The 20,543-nt window shown below is 45.1% G+C and overlaps 2 protein-coding genes across 7 annotated transcripts in view; one reads left to right on the top strand and one right to left on the bottom strand.

The window, feature by feature from the left end:
• Mef2a (myocyte enhancer factor 2A) overlaps positions 1 to 9,612 on the top strand; it is a 121,581-nt gene extending 111,969 nt beyond the window's left edge. For all 6 annotated transcript variants that reach the window (XM_051206500.1, XM_051206497.1, XM_051206502.1 and 3 more), the window contains 3 exons: positions 364 to 490; positions 4,043 to 4,169; positions 5,536 to 9,612. In XM_051206500.1, the coding sequence (XP_051062457.1) occupies positions 364 to 490; positions 4,043 to 4,169; positions 5,536 to 5,896 (615 nt within the window). In that variant the 3' untranslated portion in view covers positions 5,897 to 9,612. The remainder of the gene's footprint in view (positions 1 to 363; positions 491 to 4,042; positions 4,170 to 5,535) is intronic.
• Positions 9,613 to 14,365: 4,753 nt separating this feature from the next.
• Lysmd4 (LysM domain containing 4) lies at positions 14,366 to 19,849 on the bottom strand. The gene is made up of 3 exons (XM_051206495.1): positions 19,520 to 19,849; positions 18,693 to 18,982; positions 14,366 to 17,007 (listed from the first exon to the last, which is right to left on the bottom strand). The coding sequence occupies exons 2-3, from the start codon at positions 18,972 to 18,974 to the stop codon at positions 16,399 to 16,401; spliced, it is 891 nt and encodes a 296-aa protein (XP_051062452.1). The 5' UTR covers positions 18,975 to 18,982; positions 19,520 to 19,849; the 3' UTR covers positions 14,366 to 16,398.
• Between the last annotated feature and the right edge of the window lie 694 nt (positions 19,850 to 20,543).

The raw sequence follows: 20,543 nt of genomic DNA, 5'->3' as shown, positions 1-20,543 counted from the left end.
ACACAAACTTCATTTAATGGAGCCTAACAATACTTGCAATGACATCAAGCCCTCATTAAGCTAGCACACAAAAGTGTTATTGCCTATAAGTTTCTGTTTTAAGACAATGTGTCTGGCATTGATATGCTGTATTTTTACAGGGGGAAAAATAATTACTATAAAAACAGATCTCTTAAAATTGACTATTTAGTTATTCCCATTAGTATCTTTAAGATTTTCATATCATCTTGGCTTCAGGAAAGAATGACATTCACATAAAACTGTGAAAAGTGTCACATTTGAATCGAAAGTTATTTTTAAAATATTTAGTCTTAACATAAATACCAAATAATTACACTTAATCTTTTTTCTTCTCTCTCACAGAATGCCCAAAGGATAAGCAGTTCTCAAGCCACTCAGCCTCTCGCCACCCCTGTAGTGTCCGTGACAACTCCGAGCTTGCCTCCACAGGGACTAGTGTACTCAGCAATGCCGACAGCCTACAACACTGGTGAGCCATCTCTGGGGCCTTTTCCTGGACTCTGCTCTTGCCATTTTCTAAACAAGCTGTACTTTTAAAACTTTTTTAGCATGTTTGTTTAAAACTTTTTTAGCATGTTTGTTTAGAATGTTATCTCTGGGTTTTTTGTTTCAGATTTAAATATGTGTATTTAAAATGCTAACCCTTTAAAAAGTTAGGTAAAATGAATTGATAATAGAAAGAAGTAAGTCATTTCTTCAATCTGCTTTTGCTTTTTTGTTTGTTTGTTTTGAAGCAGATCTTTTGTTGTTGTTTTGTTTTGTTTTTTTGGTGTAACATCCTTGGACCAGGCTGGTCTCACAGAGATCCTTTGCCTTTTCTCTAAGTGCTGGGCTATGCCCAGCCTTTTACTGGTCTTGACAAAGAAGCAAGAAGCAGTGTCAAGTGTGGCGTGCATTCAGCTAAGGATGGTAGGGGTCGACCCATTTGCTCAGCTATTTTATGTAGTCTCTTACTGTGCAGTAACTTGTTCTTCCACATTTTTGAATCAAATTGTTTGTCTTTGTGCTGTGAACCTGCTTTGAGAAAGGGCAGAGGTCTCTTAGGGGTATGACAGATGCTTTTCTGTGCCAGGCAGGCTGTGTTTTCCTCCTGTAGCTACTGGTTTGGTCTGTGTGTTTATACCCTGAGGAAAATGATCACCTTCTTCATTTCTCCCCACAGCTAGTCACTTTGCTGCTGAGAGTAGGTTTTCATGCATTTGTCTTTTAGACTTTTCCTCTTAAAATATTCTTAAGACAATGCTCAGACAGCTGTTAGGAAAGTTTAGGACTGTCATGGTGATGGGGGAGGGGCATTGCTAGCCAAATGGACCCTATGGGAACTGCTGTGCAGTCAGTTCCCTACTGGTTTACCATTCTGAGGCAGGCAGGGAGCACATGTGGTTTCACTTTCTCCCCAGCTGAGCCAAATACCTGTGGCTCTGGGGAAGCAGTAAATTACACCTTGTTGGGCGTTCAGAGAATACTGTGCAAGGAAGTCACTCTTTTATGACACTCATAAGTGGACTGTGGTGGAAATCTCCTAATTTAGACTGCAGGGTAAGTGCTTTGGCACCAGCATTAAGACTGCTGTGTGGCTCTACCTGGAGGGACAGGCAGTTTATACATTTGATTGGCACTTTAACTCCCTTTCAAACAGCAACAACTTGTAGTGGGCTTGTTGGCCTTGGGGATGCCCTTTACCTTTCCAGTCACCAGTAAGGAAAAGACACTGACCCAGTCTGTGAGACGCACAGCAGCCTGTGAATTGTAGCCCATTGTATTGTTTCTTACACAGAACTAATTTTAGAAGAGACCAGAGCTTAAACATCTGTAGAAATTCTGTTAAGTCCATCAATCACTTGTTGCATAAGAGATTCTGAGTTGAGGACATTACTTTTCTTTTCAGATGAGGAGACAGGCACAGCTTGGCTGGCAAGCATGTGTAGGGAAGTCCTGCAGTGTTGAACTTTCTAGTTATACTCTTGAGTTGACAAGATAGGAAAGGAGGAAGCTTGAGCAGTCAGATATGCAGATGAGGGAAGCTGATGAGACCAAGTTAGGATTGCAGTCTACTGAGTGTCTTGTTGCACATGGTCCAGTATACTTGAAAATCGAGTATAATACTCGTTTTTATAAATGCTATTAGTTTCTAAAGAATGTATATATCTATAAGCATTTCAAAATAGTGAATACATATATTTTTACAAAATCTCAAGGAATTACCAAAGCACATCAAGTGGAGTCAACCTCCCTTAAAATCCTATGTCTTTGTCTAGACATCAGTCTCATTTCATCTCAGGCCACTTTTACTGTGCCCACCATCCCAGGCAGTAAATAAAGAAATGAATGAATGAGCCTCTTTTTAAAATAAAAGTAAAATACTCTGAAACACATAGACTCCTCCTCATGCTCATCATTCACATCACTGAAGTCCTGAATGTATTCTACAGATACACTGGACATGTGTGACAGGTACCCTAGCAGGCACTGTAAATAGAGCATGTAGTCAGTAGTGGAGCTGAGTTCTGGCAAGAGAAGGACGAGTTGCACTGGGAAAGACCTGTTCCTTTTGTGTCAGGGCCTGTCTGTCAGCTAGGACACAGGCAGAAGCCCATTAGGCAGAACAAGGTGAATGTCATAGGCAGGGCAGTTATAGTTGAGCTGAGACATGGGGGATTTGTTGGGTATGTTACAGTTTCATGTTGTCTTGGGAGCGTTGAGAAGCAAAAAAAAAAAAAAAGATTTTATCAAGGAGTGTCATAGTCATATCTATTGTTTTCAAAAATGTTATTTGGCTCCATTGGTTGTAAGAGATGTGGTTAAGACTTGGTGCTACTCTTGCAGAGGATCCAAGTTTGGACCCCAGCACCCACATCAGGTGGCTCCCAACTTGCCTGTAACTCCAGCTCCAGGCGAGTCCAGTACCCTCTTGTAGCCTGTGTGAGAACTTTTACTCATGTACACAGATACACATATGCATAATTAAATAAAATAAATAAAAATAAATGCCAGTAAGTCATAGAGAGGTAGTTTAATGGTCTGAGTAATAGACCTGGTTCTTGCGGTAGAGTCGTGAGAGCACACTGGAACTCTGATGAGCTGAAGAGATGGCAGATGGGATTGACCAGACTGAGTTGTTGATGGTGACCGAGTCAGAGAGCAGCAAGGGTGGAATGTTAACACTCAGTTAACACCACTGCGTGAGCCATTGATATATTAGTGCAGATCACCAAGAAAGGAAAATGAGCTTTCAGAAAAATCTGAGCCTAGTTTGGGTTGGGTTATGCCATAATTAAGGTGTTTATAGAGCTGGCCAAGTGGGACATGCCAAATAGGTGACTGGACAGGTCAAGACGTTGAAAGAGAGTTGTGGACTAGAAGTGTCCCTAGGGCAGGCACAGTGTGACGTAGACCCCAGCCACTGTGGGGATAGCTGAAACTTTCTGGGCATGTCAAGTATGAAAGAATAGTCACCTAGAAACTTGAGTGCCAGCTGCACTTTCTCAACTCAGTCTTTTTTTTTTTTTTTTTTCCCTTTAAAAACTAATATTAATTCAGTAGGAAGGCCAACTGCTTTAAACACCTTGAGACATGAGAAGAAAGTTAAAAGTAGAAGTCTTTGCCACCTTTCATCTGAACTAAATGGAAAACCCAAGTGTTAATAATGAGCGAAAGTAACTTGATGTAGGCAGGATCTAATATCCCAAGCCTTGGTCACAGTAATGGAAGCATTCTTAGAAAAGGACTTGTGTGTCATAGAAAGATATTGATGAACTTGAGGTGATGTGTGCGCTCAGGAAGCCATTAAAACAAATGTAGTTCATTGTGTTGTGATGTAAGTTCATTGTCTTTGTTCTAAGCGTGGCACATAAGAAAGCTTGCCTTTACTGTCCTACCCAGAATCAAGAGGTGGTGTTGGTCTGGGTTCAGTCCAGTGTGTCTCTTTGTCTCAGAGGGCAGACTTATTTATCTAGAATAATAACTGGAAAGGAACATTCCAGCATAACTGGCTTGTGGTAATAGGAACCTTCTTTTGTAGATTACTCACTGACCAGCGCTGACCTGTCGGCCCTACAAGGCTTCACCTCCCCTGGAATGCTGTCTCTGGGGCAGGCTTCAGCCTGGCAGCAACACCATCTTGGACAAGCAGCCCTCAGCTCTCTAGTGTGAGTAACTGGAAATTGCCCTGCACTTTTGCATGTGACCGACACATTCTTCTGTCAGTTGGAATCTTTGGCTTTGCAGGCTGTTATGAACAACCCTGTTATGATTCCTGTTTATGTAGACACAAGTGTTGGGAGAAAATATTTTCTTAGCACAGCTCTAGATAGTTGCATGGATGCTGAGTGAACCCAGCATTCCTTGAAAGGATTTGGGGAGCAGAACTTTTCCTTTTAACATAGAGATTCTCCAGGCCCAGGTGCCACCTGTGTAGGCCCCTTCTTACTCACTGATGAATATTGCTTCCCAACATCACCTGAGTCTGCTCCCTGAAGAAAGGCAGCTGAAAACATTCAGGCTCATCTGCCTTCCTTTCCTCTTTTTGGTTTGGAGAAGAGGGTGCAAGCCTGTGCCTCTTGCCTCTTCCTTTCTCCTTAGATCTTAGTAGAGAAAAAGGAGGACTGAAGCTCAGTGAATGAATCAGGTGTCAGAGGACTTGATTGATTGTTTCTGGCCCAGTACACAAACTGCCTCATTCCTAAAGGATGTGAGGCAAAGAGGATTTATGGTGGTGCCCAGGAGAGACCAGACTCCCTGAACATTAGAAGGAACCACGACAGGAGACATCCAGAAGAGGGTCACCAGAGCACCAGCTGTCTGCTTTGCACCTGATCAGGACTGGGGACACCTTAGCCTCCTGCCCACCATGCTGAGAGCCTGCAACTTCTTTCCTTGGATGGTGAAAGCACCCCACATGTGAATTCCAGTCAGCAGTGCTCTCGAGAATTGTGTTATGGGTGAAAGTGCCGAGTACCTTAGGGAAATGTGCCTACAGCCATTGAAGTCTTAGTGCTGTTCCGAATGGAAGCATTAAAAATGGTGGACTTGAAAGCTGGGCTTTTGGTGCTGCCTATAGTCCCAGCTGCTCAGGAATTGAGAACCATCCCTGGGCCACATAGGGAGACACAGTGATAAACAAATGAATAGTAAGCCCCACGAAATAAAGTAGAAACAGCTTAAAGCTCAGACATACAGGGAAAGTCTTGTCTCCCTTACTACCCTGGCCTTTCTGGAGCTATTTGTCCTTGTGGGTAATGAAGATGATTCAGTTTCCATCTCATGGCAGTTGTGAGGAGATGAGATGTGCCTGTCAAGGGGCCTCAGTAAGGAAGATACTAAGGGACGGGAGACAGGGAACAGAATTTAAGGTTGTATTGTTTCTCTCTTTAGCATCAGGCACTAAAACTGCAGAAGTATGGGATCTCAGACCCTCAGCCTTCCCACAGGCAGTGTCTGCTGAGCTGTGCTACCAAACCATCTCACCTCTGTTGTTGTTGTTTTTTTTTTTTTTTTTTTTTTTCTTTTTTACAGGGCTGGAGGGCAGTTATCTCAGGGTTCGAATTTGTCCATTAACACCAACCAGAACATCAACATTAAGTCAGAGCCAATTTCACCTCCCCGGGATCGAATGACCCCATCAGGCTTCCAGCAGCAGCAGCAGCAGCAGCAGCCACCACCACCACCACAACCTCCGCAGCCCCAACCCCGGCAGGAAATGGGGCGCTCCCCTGTGGACAGTCTGAGCAGCTCTAGCAGCTCTTACGATGGCAGTGACCGGGAGGATCCACGGGGTGACTTCCATTCTCCCATTGTTCTTGGCCGACCCCCAAATACCGAGGACAGAGAAAGCCCTTCTGTAAAACGCATGAGGATGGACACATGGGTGACCTAAGGCTTCCTGGTTCTGTTTGTTCTTTATGTTACTGCAGTGAACTGCCCTACTTATCTTAAATTGGTGAATAAGGACATGAGTTCAATATATTTATATGTACATACATACATATATATCCCTTTACATATATATGTATGTGGTGTGAGTGTGTGTGTATGTGTGGGTGTGTGTTGATACACAGAATCAGGCACTTACTGCAAACTCCTTGTAGGTCTGCAGATGTGTGTCCACACGGCAGACAAAGCACCTGTAGGCACAGACCAGTCTGGCACTTCCTTGGACTACTTGTTTCGTAAGATAAACAGTTTTTGCAGAGAAACGTGTACCCATATATAATTCTTCCACATTAGCCTGCAGAAACCTAGGGGGCCCCCTATTTGTTTTATTTAACTGTGCGGTGACTGTAGTTACTTCAGAAAAAAAAAAAAATGCTTTGTAGAACAGAGCAGTAGAAAAGCAGGAACCAAGAAAGCAATACTGTACATAAAACGTCATTTATATTAATAACCCAACCTGGCATGGGTCTATTGCAAAGGGGTGCATGGGAAAGGGCTGTTGATAATAAACAAACAAGCAAACAATAAACAGAAGCCCCACACATAACTGTTTTGCACGTGCAAAAAAATGTATTGGGTCAAAGAAGTGATCTTTAGCTAATAAAAAGAGAGACTAGAAAACACGCATGAAATATTCAGAAATACTAGCCTAGAAATATAGAGCATTAACAAAATAAAATTAATATATTAAGTTATAATTGGAATATGTCAGAAGTTTCTTTTACATTCATATCTTTAAAAATTAAAGAAACCGATTTTAGGTCATGTATATTTTATATGAAAGAAAACACCCTTAATGAATTGATGACTATATATAAAATTATATCCACTACTTTTGAACACATTCTGCTGAATTATTTATATAAGCCAAAGCTGTATGTTGTAACTTTTTTTTTTTAAGAGAATAGCTTTATCTTGTTTTAACTTTTTAGTTTTATTTTAAGAGGGGAGAAAAAACAAATATCTTGCAAGCAGAACCTTGGAAAAAAAAAGCCATGAACACTTATTATTCTATATGTAAATTAAAAGTTGAGCCAAACTCTTTGTGTATATAACATCTTAAATATATTATCACCTTTGATGTAAGTACCTATGTATTGTATGGTCACCAGATTATAAAGTATATTTTTGTGGATTGCCGCCAATTTGGGGGGAAAGGCGAAGTCCTTAAGTAGAGTATTCACTGTTTAATATTTACTATTTTGTTAAATATACTGTACTTTGGATTTTAATTATTAGCCCAGTTTTTCAGAGGATTGTGTAAAGGGGTTTCCCCTCACTGGTGGTGAATGTGTGATGTTCTGTTGTAATCTTTGTGCTGTATGGGGTGAGCATCATTATATATTTTATATGTGTACATAAATAGCAAAGTGGCAAAAAAAATTGGTGTTAAGTTCATCCTGCATAAATATAAAATGTGTTGTAACAGATTTTATAAGGCATTATTTAAAACTTGCCTTTTGTGAGGAAAAAAACAGTAGAAAGATGACCTAATTTAACTAATATTAGAGAAAATGGCAGAATAGTAGATGAGCACAAAGGTTTTATAAGTGGTAAATAATTAGGGAAATATTTGTGGGCAAAGGGATCTTTTTCTCCTGTACTCTAAAGATAGAATGATGCAGCTGGTTACAAAGTCCACTAGGGTTTTTAGCTGTCCCATAGGAAGGCAGGCCATGTCGGGAGCAGCTCTCTAACTGAGCCGATTCTTGATGTGACTCTTGCTGTCCTGATGGAAACTGGTGCCACCCTCAGCTGGGATTTTGAACAAGGCCTTACTTACAGGGAGACAACTCGTTGGTGATAGCAAGTTCATCCGTTTACTGGGCTTGTGCCATGAACAAAATTCAAAGTCCGGTATATCTTTTATCCTAGATTTTTAAATACTCCTTTTCCTGAAAAACTTTAAAAAGGGTTTTAAAATGGCTGCTGTTTTATATTGAACAATGTTAAGCAGCTACCTGCAGTTTTTACTTACATTTTTCTTTTCTCCCTAAATTATGCACATTTCAGCATTTCCTCATCTGCCCTGTGACAGCTCACCAGCCAGGCTTCCTGGCTGGCACATAGGGATTGGGTACATGCACGGTGGTGAGCATGGGCTGGGCTGGGCTGTGCAGGGGGCTGTTTCACTGAAAGTTTGGGCAGCACATGGTAGTAGAAGCCAAAAAAGTGAGGATGATGTTTTGTCTCCTCTCTGTAGTCTCAGCATTTGGCTCTTACCAGAAAGGATCAGATTTTCTTCTTGAAATGTACTGAATCAACTTATGGGCACATTCTTCATAAGGTCATACCTAATTAAAACAAGACAGTCTCCCAACACTGAATTTCCAAGATAACACTTACCACTTTGTAAACCATTTATAGCTTTGGAAGTGTTAAGTGGCCCTTTTGTTATTATTTATGCATGTTCATGAACTTCTGCTGTATATTGGAATAGGAGTTAACACAGTCACATTTACTGTCTATTTTCTTGTGTGCCTTATGAGATGGCTTTTCTGACTGTATCTCAATAGTCTTTCTTTCTATGCAGGTTTATAATCAGTACAACTACTGTTTTCTAAAGTGATACTACACAAGGCTCGGAGTTTGTATTTAAATTACACTGACCAAGTCACAATGTATTCCGTTTTCAGGAACTGAATATCTGACTGTTAATCTTTTCCCATGTGCCCAATGTGATTTGGAGCATGTGGGCTTGACATCCTTCACCCAGACACTCATGTGTGAACACATCCATATCCACAGCTCTCAGTGGAAGCCAGCCTAGAGTGGGGAGGGGACAGACCCGACGGTATTGCTTTAACACTGACTTTCTTACCCGTTGAGACTCCGTGTGTTTTATATCAGACACCATCACAGGAGAACTTTCCTTCAGATAACATATTTTATTATTAAAAACAAAAATAAAAAAAGCTTAAGTTGCACTGGAGATAGGAAGTCCCCAGCAGTAGTACTTCCTCGGAACTCTAAGTGAGCGGACACTGAGAGCAGACGTCACCATTGTGTGAACACAGGTGGTCCCAGTCAAAACTCCACCCTTTGAGCCCTACTTACATCCATTGTGTTTTAACTAAATCAGGGGTTTGTTCTAAAAGAACAGTACATGTTTCACCATTTCCTTTCAACTGTAAAGACGACTAATAATGTATCGACATCATTTCTGTATTAACCATCATGCGCACAAGAAATACATAGTAAATACGGAACCTGAAAACTCCTGGCATTGGATCATAAAAAGCTAGATGATTAGGATGTGAAAAAGACTCTACAAATGTAAAACTTTTATTTCTCTGTAGAAACTTTCTTCACTTTGCTGTGCAAGAAGACACTGCTTTGCTATATTTAAAATGGCTTTTTTAAAAGAGATTTATGTATTTGGTAAATGTTTGTAGTCAACAGTTCACACAAAGAAGCTGTACACGGTTTGATCATGTAAAACCGTTTGGCGGCACAAGCTGGACTTTGTTGCCATCCTTGAGATGAACCTTTTAAGAAAAATAAGTTAATCTCAATTTTCCCTGAATGTGTTGTTTTTTCTTCATTATACAATAAATATTATAGTGAAGTTTTTATCAAATGGTTAAGACAATACTAGAGGTCGTTGTAAGCTGTTTGTCTCCTGCACTCACTCCAGTAAAGATGGCCTGGCTTTGACCAAACTTCCAGACTCTGTCATGTTTGCCTGGGGGAACAGTAAGTGCTGGGTTAGCCACCAGGCATCCCTGCTCCCCAGTCTCACCCTGTGGCATCTAGACAGCCCTGGAGCCTGTTGGAAGCAGCCAGCAGCCATCTCTTTCCCAGTAGCAGCCTGGCTATGTTGCAGCTCAATTAAATCCATTCGATCTCCAAGAACTACACTCCCCACAGCAAATATCCAGAATCGTTCATGGGTGGATATTAGCACTCACTGTCATGTCCCGTTTATCTTCAAGGGTTATGACAAGATTCATTTTGTCCATGTTGCATATATACTGCACTGAGGTCAAGGCAAACAAGATAAAGCTGTACTTTAGTTGAGATAGCCTTCTGTTACAGCACAGTTGACCCCTTCCCATTAGTCAGTCACCATTCTGGTCATTACTGAGCCAGGAAGCCAAAGCAGCCCCAAACAGTTGTTCAAACCCACAGGGGGGGAAAAAATTGTCCTCTTCCTCTCCTTTGCCTTGAGAGTCAGCTCCTAGCTAAGCAGATTCTTGGTGTCAAATTAAGTTAATTTTTTGCACTGGCTTTGCTTGCTAGCTATAATGGGACTCTTATTAGCAGGTTTTGAAAGCTGCTGGAGCCCTGTGGCTAAAAATATTCTAACCACAGCTGTAGCTACTTAATATCAATTCACTTCGAGTTCCTAGTCAGCTCCCATGGGTGCCTTGTTCTAGCCTTTATCTCAATTTTAAGCTGATTTTGTGTGTGAGTGGCACCAGCCGAGAAAGTGATTTTCAGAGCTCTGTGCCAGCTGGAGGGCTACAGCCCACTCCCAGCCACCTGTCCATCAAAGCACCACTCAGCTGTGGATGAGTTTGATGGTGACTGGAATGAGGTGCTACATTTAGGCAAGAATAACCCTAAGCGCTATGTCCTAGTTAGTTCTGGAATTGATGGTGCCGATGCCTCACTACAGATGGCTGTCTTCACCAGGGTGAAGGTTCCTGCTAGGCTTCACTGTGAAGTGATGTCCTGTTTGTAATTGGTAAGTGTCTTGACTAGGTTTCCCCAACTTTCACCCACCTTGCATCTTGTCCTCAGCAGTTTTTAGTGTAGTCATTGCCTGTTACCGTCTACATTCATCAATGGGGATTAAACTCTGAGGTGTGGCTGATCCCCCCTCCCAACTTGGGTGCATCTTAGGGATTGTCAGCAATGCACTTTAGTGTGTGGGTTGTAATCTATCATGTCGATCCACAAACTATTCTAGTTTGGGCCTTTAGGAGCACCATCAGATCAACACACCAGTTTTCCAGCACTTCCTGTCCAGGCTCCAGCACATCCTTGCTTCTTATACCACAAGATGTTCCATACTTTCGTTTTCCCTCTCCTTAACCTGGGTCAGCTGCTTCCTCGAGGTTCGTTTTTATTACAGAATGACATCTATGCTGTAGGAGTGTGTGCTGTTACTGGGGTGTTTGAACGTTGGGCTCTGTTTGCACACTGGCAGCTGTGGGGATGCTAGCTCATTCAACGACGTGCCTAAGGCTGTTGAGTTCACTTGGCTGCATCCTTGTATTTGGCTTGTCTCTTCACTTGTAGCTTGCTAGCTTCACTGCTGTGAAGAACCCCAGTTCCTCTTACGATCCTCTGGTGTACTCCATTCTAGTACATACAGAAACTAGCTGCGGATTTACCATCCCATCCCTTCATGGGGAATGCACATTTACTGGCTACATTAAAGCATGGAAGAGAGTGAGTGAGTTTGGGGGTTCTTTACATTATCCAGTCAGGAACATGCTTAACTGTTACTTTGTTCCTGTCCCCTTTGTGTGTGGTTCTTTGTTACACAGTTGGGCTCACCTGTAGGCGTTTTTTTTATTTTGTGTGCCCTTCTTCCGTCATAAATAGCTTCATTTATGTATTTGTGTTTCAGAGTTATGAATGGCATCCTAACTTTTGGGGGGGCAAGCAGTTTTGGGGATTGAACCCAGACCTTGTACATTCTGGGCTAGTATTCTACCACTGAGTTACAGCCCCAGATCCCCATTGCTCCTCCAGGAGCTGTCCAAAAAGATCTCAGAAAAATGTCACTCTGTACCTTCTAGTGGCTGGCTCCTTTACTCTGTTCTTTCAGCATTTATTGCTATATCTGACTAAGGATTTTTATTAAGATTAATTGGAACTCACGCTACACTAGAAAAGAATAATCGAGAATATTTAAGGATGACTGCTATTTTCCAAACCAAAAGAAACATGAACTCACAGATCTAAGAACAAAAGAATTAGGAATAACAGACATAGTAAGGAAACTTACTTCATTGGTGTTGGCCTCCTCATGCCGCCATGAGTCACTTCTAATTTCCCTGAAATAATGCCAAGCTCTGAAATGTAGAACTCAGGTTGTTGCACGTCTGGCCCCAAACCATTCCTGCCACAGTTCCCCAAAATTCCATTTACACTCCCTACCCACAGGTCACTGGCTACTCAGTTTCTTGTGTGCACAGTTCCCACCCTCTAGTCCTTTGATCATTCCTTATAACGTCACTGTGTCACTGACTTCCATTGCCCTTTTGAGTGTAGCTGAGGAAATACCAGCTCATCTAGAGAACCTACTATGACTCTCCCAGTTAACACATTACCCATCAACCTCTCGGGTCCAGAGCCTTTATCACATCCCCTTGCTGCCTATCAACACCTTGAGGGTAGGGGTCCAGGGCCCTGTCTGGTTATCACATCACTTCTTTTGTTCTGAAAGGTTAATGAAGAACCAAAGCATGTGTGCATGGATGGAAGGTTAAAAACAAAACAAAACACCTTCGTCCTGAATTCAGGCAATGAAATAGTATCTTAAAATAACCAAATGCAGTCGCATGTGAAGGAGATGGGAACAGGCCTAGACTCCATAGCAAATTATGGGCTAGGGTTATGGCATAAACTAATTAATCAATCAGTGCTTTCTGAAGAGCACATTAAGGCCTGGAGAGGTGTTAAGCAGTGCTCCTGTCACCGATGGCCCTGGTGAGGCAGTCTCTGGGACCTTCTGCCACTCTGAGCAGGGGTAGGAAGGGGTACAGGTTGAAGCTGCCATCATGGTGCTGTTCCTCCCAGGAACAGTGAGCAGTGGGGGAGGCGGGCTAACGTCACCTGTCCTCAGCAGCTGCACTGAGTTACCTGGCTTTGCAGTCCTAGCCACTTTGCCCACCCAGGTGGCCCTGCTCAGCCTGGTGAACGGCCAGCCCTTCTCCCTGGGAATCAGAATGAAGAAACCCTCTCCCACCATGTGATGGGTGAGCGAAGGAGGAGGACGTTACCAACACAAGCCAGGCTGACTCATAGATGAGGGAGGAGTCTGGGTCTCGGGCTTAGACACCACATTCACTGAGTTTTTACACCAGCAAATAGGGGGAAGGGAACTAGGGCAGGAGATGTGGCCAAGAGGTAGAGCACTTGTCTAGAATATAAGTTTGAAAACAACAAAATAGGACCCAGCTAGGACCATACCCTAACTGGTATAACAGATGCTAGGGCCAGGGGTCAATCCCCAGGACTCTCCCTCCCCACAAAGGGAAAAAAGAGGTGGACACTTCAGTACCAGCCACAGTTCTTGGACCTCTGCAATGGATGACTCTTACCAGCACTGGCCAGTGTTCTTGTGGACCAGATTGTCTAATTCTCTCCATCACGGTCTCCTGAAGCCTTGCCTTGAGAGACCACAACCACTGGTGCTTTCAGAGACACCCAGCTACCCTAGAGTCTGGACACCATGTAAGTCATCAGGGTCTCCATCAGCCCCACCAAGAGTAGGCTGGTGGGTACCAGGGCAGAAAGGCTATGGAACAGGAAGAACACAAACACCGAGGCTGCCATCTGGGGCAGGCTCTTAGATTTCTACCTGTAAAATGGTGATAGGCAAGGCCTACTCCTGAGAGGACTGCACAAAATGCCTGGTAACCAACGAAAAAGGAACTGGATAGGTTATACTTGGGTACATTTTGCTCCTGGCTGCAGCCATCTTTCACATGACTTTAAGCTTTCTCTACCAGCTAAGTATGGCCCGGGGCCTGGCCTGGTCTAGCCCACAAGACTGTCAAATTCATGACCCTTGGTGTTTATTCTGCCTAGTACAGGCAGGCAGTGCCTAACCTGGCCTGGATCCTTGTCTGCCTACTGTAAGTCAGCATGTCCAATATTAAGAATTCCTTAGTGTTTAACATGAAGCACTATGCCCAACCAAAATGATGAGTTATTTCTTCAACACATCCACTTTCTCAGGGACTGAAGAGATGGCTCTGCTGGTCAGAGGACCCCAGTGTAGTTTTCATCACCCACATCAGGCACCTGACAACTGCCCATAACTCCAGTTCCAGTGGGTCCTACACTCCTGTCTGAACTCCAAGGCTCTACATTCACACGTGTATACCCACAGAGACACAGATGCACAGGATTTAAGAATGGAAAAGTTCCTTTCAAAAGGACCCCAGTCACCAAAATGCAATAGGTTAGCAGAAAATGAATTCCATGGCATGTGTGTCTCCCATAGACCACTGAACTATGAAGCACATTGTGGAGGTCAGTGGACCAGAGTGCACTGGTTACCACTTGGTCTGTCTGTCCTTCCTTTGCCACACAAGCCTGTGCACAGCAAGAGCCTACAGCAACTAGCCCAGGCCCAGCAGGAGGCAGGAATCACTGCCATCTTCTCCAAACCTGTCCCTCAGATTTTAACTCTGTTACTAATATCCATATATGAAAAGAGGGAGTCATGTTTCCTTCACAGAAGAAATATTTTATTCCACTTGAGAAAAACACAGAAAATACAAGTTACAGCTGTAACTTGTCTAAAACTCAGTGACATACTGATACTATTGCATAGCACCTTGGTTTACCCAAACACAGAAGGCATCTCTGAGCCAAGCCCACCCCCACTGTTTGCAGGCAGGGTCACTGTAACAGTTATCTGATGCCATCCAACCCCAGGGCCACTGACACTTCAGATCCCTCGTCATGCTTTACTTAGGAGCCTCCACAGGACCATGCACAGGCAGTCACAGTCAGTCCCCAACACTTGAGACAGAATACGGGGGGAAAAAATTGACATTCTTTGTCTGGCAAAAGTGGTTCTCCCATGGGACTCTGAGTCCTGCCTGCTGAAGTTACTGGTGACAACATCTAAGAGAAACTTCACAGCCACAATGGTCATGAGCATCCAGACAGAAGGACAGAAATCACTTAGCATGATCGATATTAGTGTATCAAGATCCATGGGTTTCTTTAATTCTGCAGTTGATTTAAGTTTGTTATATGCACCCTGGGCAGGTCGTTTTCCTGACTGAACAACTGGCTCAAGGCCTCTAACCCTCTGATCGGATTTCCAGGCCTAAGTGTCAAGTGGCCTGAGTGTCCCCATGCTCGCCACTGGAGCAACCTGCTGTGACAGGGCAAGTTGACTTATCCCTTCCTCCCATGCCCCGTCAGCACACTGAGGGCTACTGCCCCCCAGGGAGTGCCTCAGAAAGCCTTGGGCATCATCCACTCCCTGGTGTCTTGCCCTGGCTTTTATTAACCTTTCACAGCCAGAGTCACCCACCCCTTTGGGGTTTGGATGTCCCCCAAAGGCAAGGTCCTCACCTTGGCATTGGGGAGGAGTGGAAGCATTAAGAAATAGGATCTAGTGGGAGGAAGGTCCCCACTGCGGTATGACAGGCTCCTTGTCTCTCCCTCCCTTTCTGGTCTCATGAACAATTTGTTCCACAACACACTCTCCTCCTCCATGATGTGTGTCCTTACCGTAGACACCCCCAGATCAGGCCACAGACTGAAACTTGAAGCCAAGATGAACCTTTCCTCCTTAAGATTATTTTGAACAGTAACAGAAAGATGACTGGCATCATGTCTGGTTTTTAACACTGAGACATAGAATCTGGAAGTTAAGGACATTACCCAAAAAAAGTCATGGGTGCAGCAGGAAGAAGACTCTGCTCCGGGCACACACAGATAAAATGGGGGTGGGGGTGGGGGGTGGAGCCCTACTGTTCTTGGCAACACTGGTCTGACCTCAGAGGGTCAGGGTTGGCCTCAGAGGCACATGTGTTAGAACCTCAATGTCAGATGTAGCCCCTTCAAACTACTTGCCAATAATAGCAACAGGGAGCCATCACCAGAGATGATGCTTCTAGTGTGAATGTGAGAGGTGGCCCTGGTGTCTGGCTTAAGATATGCCATGTGTGGCCATAAAGCTCCAACAGTGTGAGGGACCAAATGGCAGCTTAAATCAAAGGATGGCAGTTTGGATCTGGGACTTTCTCTGACTTCTGGTGACACTGCCTCAATGGGGCCAAATGAAGAGGCAAATGTGCCAGGCTGTCACAATTGCAATTTGTCACTCTAAAACTCGATGACATACTGCATAGCACCTTGGTCTACCCAGACATAGGACATGTCTCTGAGCCCACCCCTATCCTTAGCAGGCAGGGACACTGTGACAGTCATTTGAGATGCTTTGTCATGCTCTACTTAGGAGCCCGCACAGAGTGGCTACACAGGACCTCACGTCTTCAAGAAACAGCCACTAATTTCATGCAAATGTCTCTCTTGCTGCAATGGTGATGTCGGGACTCCTGCATCCTTGGGTTAGGCCAGGCCATTCCTCAGTCCATACAATCCAGACTGACATGACAACTTCTTTAATGTCCATACATCCCAGGAAACAAAATGCAACACTCCCAGCAAACAGCCAGTGACAGCTACATACATCAAGAGCCACTTGCCAAAGCATTGCCAATTCTAGAATAGATGAGCTCAGGCCCCTGCCTGGCTGGTTGAGCTGACCTGGCTGTCCAAAGAGGAGAGGGTGGGCACTGGAATTGGCAAATTGGGGGCTTGCCCTGGGACTGGGCTCAGTGTCATCGAGCCATTGGGGACAACAGTTGCATTCAAGCTACTCGAGGCTTCCCCGGGGGCTTGTATTTTAAAGTAGACGAGATAAAACACTGGCAACACAATCCCAATGAGAAGCACGAGGGAGACAGCATTCCACCACTGAATCCCGCAGTCTGCACCGTCTGCTGGTGGCTTCCGGGTTGTGGGGAGCAGCGGCTCATCTAGGGCCTCCACACAGCAGCTGCCACTGTGGAAGACGTCAGACTGCGCAGCCCGCTCGATGTTCTCATCAATTCCCTTAAAGAAATCCGTCAGTTGGTTCCCCTGAGCAGTTGGCCCAGCGGCATCTTCATCTTCAGGCAGTTCCACCAGGGTCACCCCGGCCTCGAAGGACGGGCCCGTCAAGGGGGTCAGCTCTTGGTGGCTCTCTGTGAGAATCCCATGACTTCTCACCGGAATCTTGATCGACTTCAAAGCATACAGGTCTTGTTCTCTGATGAGGTTGTTCACTTTCTTGATATCTGCGACCTAGGGAAGCCATGCATTATAAACACACGATGTTCCTTAAAACCAGTACCCAGCCCCAGCGGAAACCTAAGCCTGCTGACATCCATTGAAGAAGCTCATGAAGACCAGAACCTGCAACCACAGCCAGCTTTATTTTGCCAGAGTAATTTGAGCTTTGGCTATATATACATATACATAATGAATAGCTCATAAATCAACTGTTCTACCTGGAACAATTTCAGATCAGTTTTGGAAAGTGACTACAACAAAAGCTTCAGGTGAAACAGGACCAACACTGCCACCTCTTCTGTCAAGTGCTGAGGCAACAGTGGCCCCTCTCACACCAGAATCCAGCTGAGCAAGTGGCCAGACACGCTCAGCAAAGCCTGCACTGGCCCTGAACACACATTCAGAGGGTCCAACACCCAATGCTTCCCTCAGGATGCTGCCTTAGCGCTTTCCCAGAAATCGTGCAGGCACAGGAACTTACTTTCTGAATAGAAATGACTGGGAGTTAATCGACCTTGGGGAGGTCCTACTTCTCACTAGAAGCAGGTTAGGCAATCAGCAATCTACCTAGGAGTTCCGGACTAAGACTTTCCCATTCCCAACTACAGTCAGGGGCACAAAGTGTCTAACAGAAAACTTTTAAACTCCCCCTCAAGCTACTTTTGAAAACTTTACCTAGAATGTAAGTGCAAGCCACAGAGTTTATTGTTCTGGTCCATCGTGTGTGTGTGTGTGTGTGTGTGTGTGTGTGTGTGTGTGTGTGGTTATTTTATTGAGCAACCACTTTTAGGGTCTCACTAACCCTGCTTGAGGGATGTTTTTGTTTTTTTTAATCGTGCCCTGAAATTGTCAGCTTTCACTGTTTGTGCACTAGATGAACAGCAAGTGTGTTTGTCCCCAATTGAGACCGGGCTGCTTAGAAGAGGCCCTAAGCATCCACTCTGGATTTGTTAGAGACCATTATCTGACAGGCCTACTCAGTCTTTCTTCTAAGACTTTTTTTTTTTTTCCAGCCCATGGTCTGTAGGCTACGCCTACAGAAGCAGATGAGAAGATCCAAACACAAAGGCGGACATAATGCAAAGCTGCTGTGTGTCCCTGGAGACTAGCCTCCACTATGCTGGGAAAGACCCCACACCCACACAATCTTTTTTGCTCATTTGGATCTTGTTAGGTAAACAACAGACAATTTCTAGGAAGTAAAGATTTTTTTTTTTTTAAATTGTGCAGCTGATGCAGCCTAGGTGAATGCTACCAGTATATAGCATGGGGTTAGAGCTTGAAACAAGTCGTTTTGATGCAGGGGGAAAAGAGCGATTCCAGAAATACTTTTCCTACTTACTTTGCCACTGTTAATCACTCTGAATGCTAAAAACATAATTAAAGAGAAAGATAAGGTTATACAAATGCACAGCAGAGGCTAGACCATGCAGTTCTAATAGAGAGAAGGAAAAACTCTACCAGTCAGATTAGCTAATGTCAAGAAAAGGTCAGAATACAGTATCGAGAGGAGCAAGCATGCCAAGGATCTTTTGGGTGATCTCCACCTACCATCTCCAGCCCCTAAAGATCTTAAACCCAATGTGATGAAAGTTTCATGGTGTCACCGTGAAAGTCGGGGCAAAGGAAAACACACCCTTAGCTGAGGTTTCCAACTAACTGACCAGTCAGCTTACTCAGAGACTGAGCCAGCTTACTTTGCAGCCATACTGGAGAGCCAGCTTGTTGAGGCTGTCCTCCTGAGCCAGCTCGCGCTGCAGCAGAACTATGTTGCCTGCTCTGGGATGCTGAGGGTGTTGGATGCTGTTCTTCTGGCGCTCCTTGCCTCGGGGTCGTAACACCACATGATGTGACTCTTCCTCAGAGGAGTCCTCAGAGTCCCCACTGCCATCCTTGAACATGTAAACGTGGCTGTTTGGAGTCCTACAGACAACAGCTGGGCCTTGGAAGGTCTTGGCCAACACTTCCTTCTGCCTCATTTTCTTAACTGGAAACAACCAAGCCTGGAGTTAATTCCACACAAATGCTATTCATTCTCCTCTGGCTTCCTAAAGAGGAGTCAACATTGCCAATAGTGGCCAAACACCAACAGGACAGAATGACAACATGCTCACACTAGCCCACAGGGGACTTAGGCAGGATAAAATCACACTTTCCCTAATTGTTTACTATGTAGCAAATACAGAGTCCCCACCCTCTTCCCTCTCCTTAGCGGGGCCTCCCTCCCACAGCCTGCACACAGAAGGCTTGAGTGCGGTTCTCAGCTCCTAGACGCTATGAATCTTACATTCAGATTCTTTGTACAAAAACCTCGAAAGGCATTCCAAGGTGTCTTCAGCCGACAGCAACCATGGCTCACAAAGTCTCTTATTTTGACCCTGGCTGACTTGACCTGAGAAGCGCGCAATGGAAAAAATGCCTGCCTAAGTCCAATTGGCCCTTTTCTCACGGTCACCCTGCACTCATTACACTCCCGTGCTCCCTTTAAGGTTACCTAGAGCCAAACACCAGAGCCTCAACCAACCTCCTTTCCCCTTCCAAATGGCTCGAATGGGACTCTGGGCATTCCTGGCGGTGCCTTCGGGGAGGTCCTTGGGGGGGGGGGCACAGCCAGCCTCAATGTATCTCCTTCTGGTGTCGGATTTCTGAGCCCCTAACGCCGGGGGCGACCAGCAGAGGCCTCCGTTTCCCTTCAATGACAGGTGGGGTGTCCCTAAGCAGAAGATGAAACAAATTTGAGGCAGCCCCACCCCTGGGCCTACACGGGCAGACTCCAACTTTCCATGGAGCACACATCTTGCCACCCCCACAAGCCGGCACCGGCCCTCCGCGGACGCGGCTACGACAACCGGCCCTGAAGTAGCAGCCCACCCCCAGGCTCACGGCGACAAGCGACCCCATAAGCCCCGACCCCCCAAGTCAACTCCGAAGCCCCTGCGCCCGATCGGGGTACCTCTCTCCCAGACTCTACCGCCGCCGCGCTCGCCGATTGGCTGCGATAGGCAGCTCTTCCGGGGGCGGAGACTGAGAATCAACCAATGACTTCAGCGGAGGGAGGTCACTGGCAGAGCCAGAAGGCGCTCTCTGTTCGAAAGGGCGGGACCCAATGGGCGGGGCTCCAGGGCGGGGTACCGGACCTTCGCCCTTCAGCTCGCTTGCCCAGGCCATGCCCAGTTTCCACTTCTAAGCCTGGCGTGGAACTTGGCCTCTTTCGTAGTGGCCACGGCTTTCTGCTGAGCCTCGGTCTTCTTCCCGGCAAGAGAGACCTTTGACCCCTGTGTGTCCTGATCCATAGCCAGGAGCGTACCCAGCAGGGCGGCCCAACCCAGGGTCCTCCCTCCACTTCTGTCTTCTGAGGGGCGGGCTGATTGCCAACCCCGGCCCAGAGATAAAGAAATGTCCAGGGATGTGAAATATTTCTGGGACAACCCAAAGCAAATATTGTCCCTGATATCACCTGACTAGCCAAAGAGCCCCTATTATTCGGAAAAGATAGGAAAAGCAGGTAATAACCAGGAGATGTTTGCAACAAATACAATCAAGGACTA

This window comes from Phodopus roborovskii, unplaced genomic scaffold, assembly GCF_943737965.1.
Source record: "Phodopus roborovskii unplaced genomic scaffold, PHOROB, whole genome shotgun sequence".
Lineage (NCBI taxonomy): Eukaryota > Metazoa > Chordata > Mammalia > Rodentia > Cricetidae > Phodopus > Phodopus roborovskii.
This window is presented reverse-complemented; position numbering and strand designations above follow the sequence as displayed.

What these genes read in the sequence shown, in the direction of transcription:
- Lysmd4 (XM_051206495.1), bottom strand. Translation starts at nt 18,974, where the DNA reads ATGAGGCAGAAGGAAGTGTTGGCCAAGACCTTCCAAGGCCCAGCTGTT. An exon ending in CTCTCCAGTATGGCTGCAAA is followed by an intron (nt 17,008 to 18,692) that starts GTAAGCTGGCTC and finishes TGGCTTCCCTAG; the next exon opens with GTCGCAGATATCAAGAAAGT.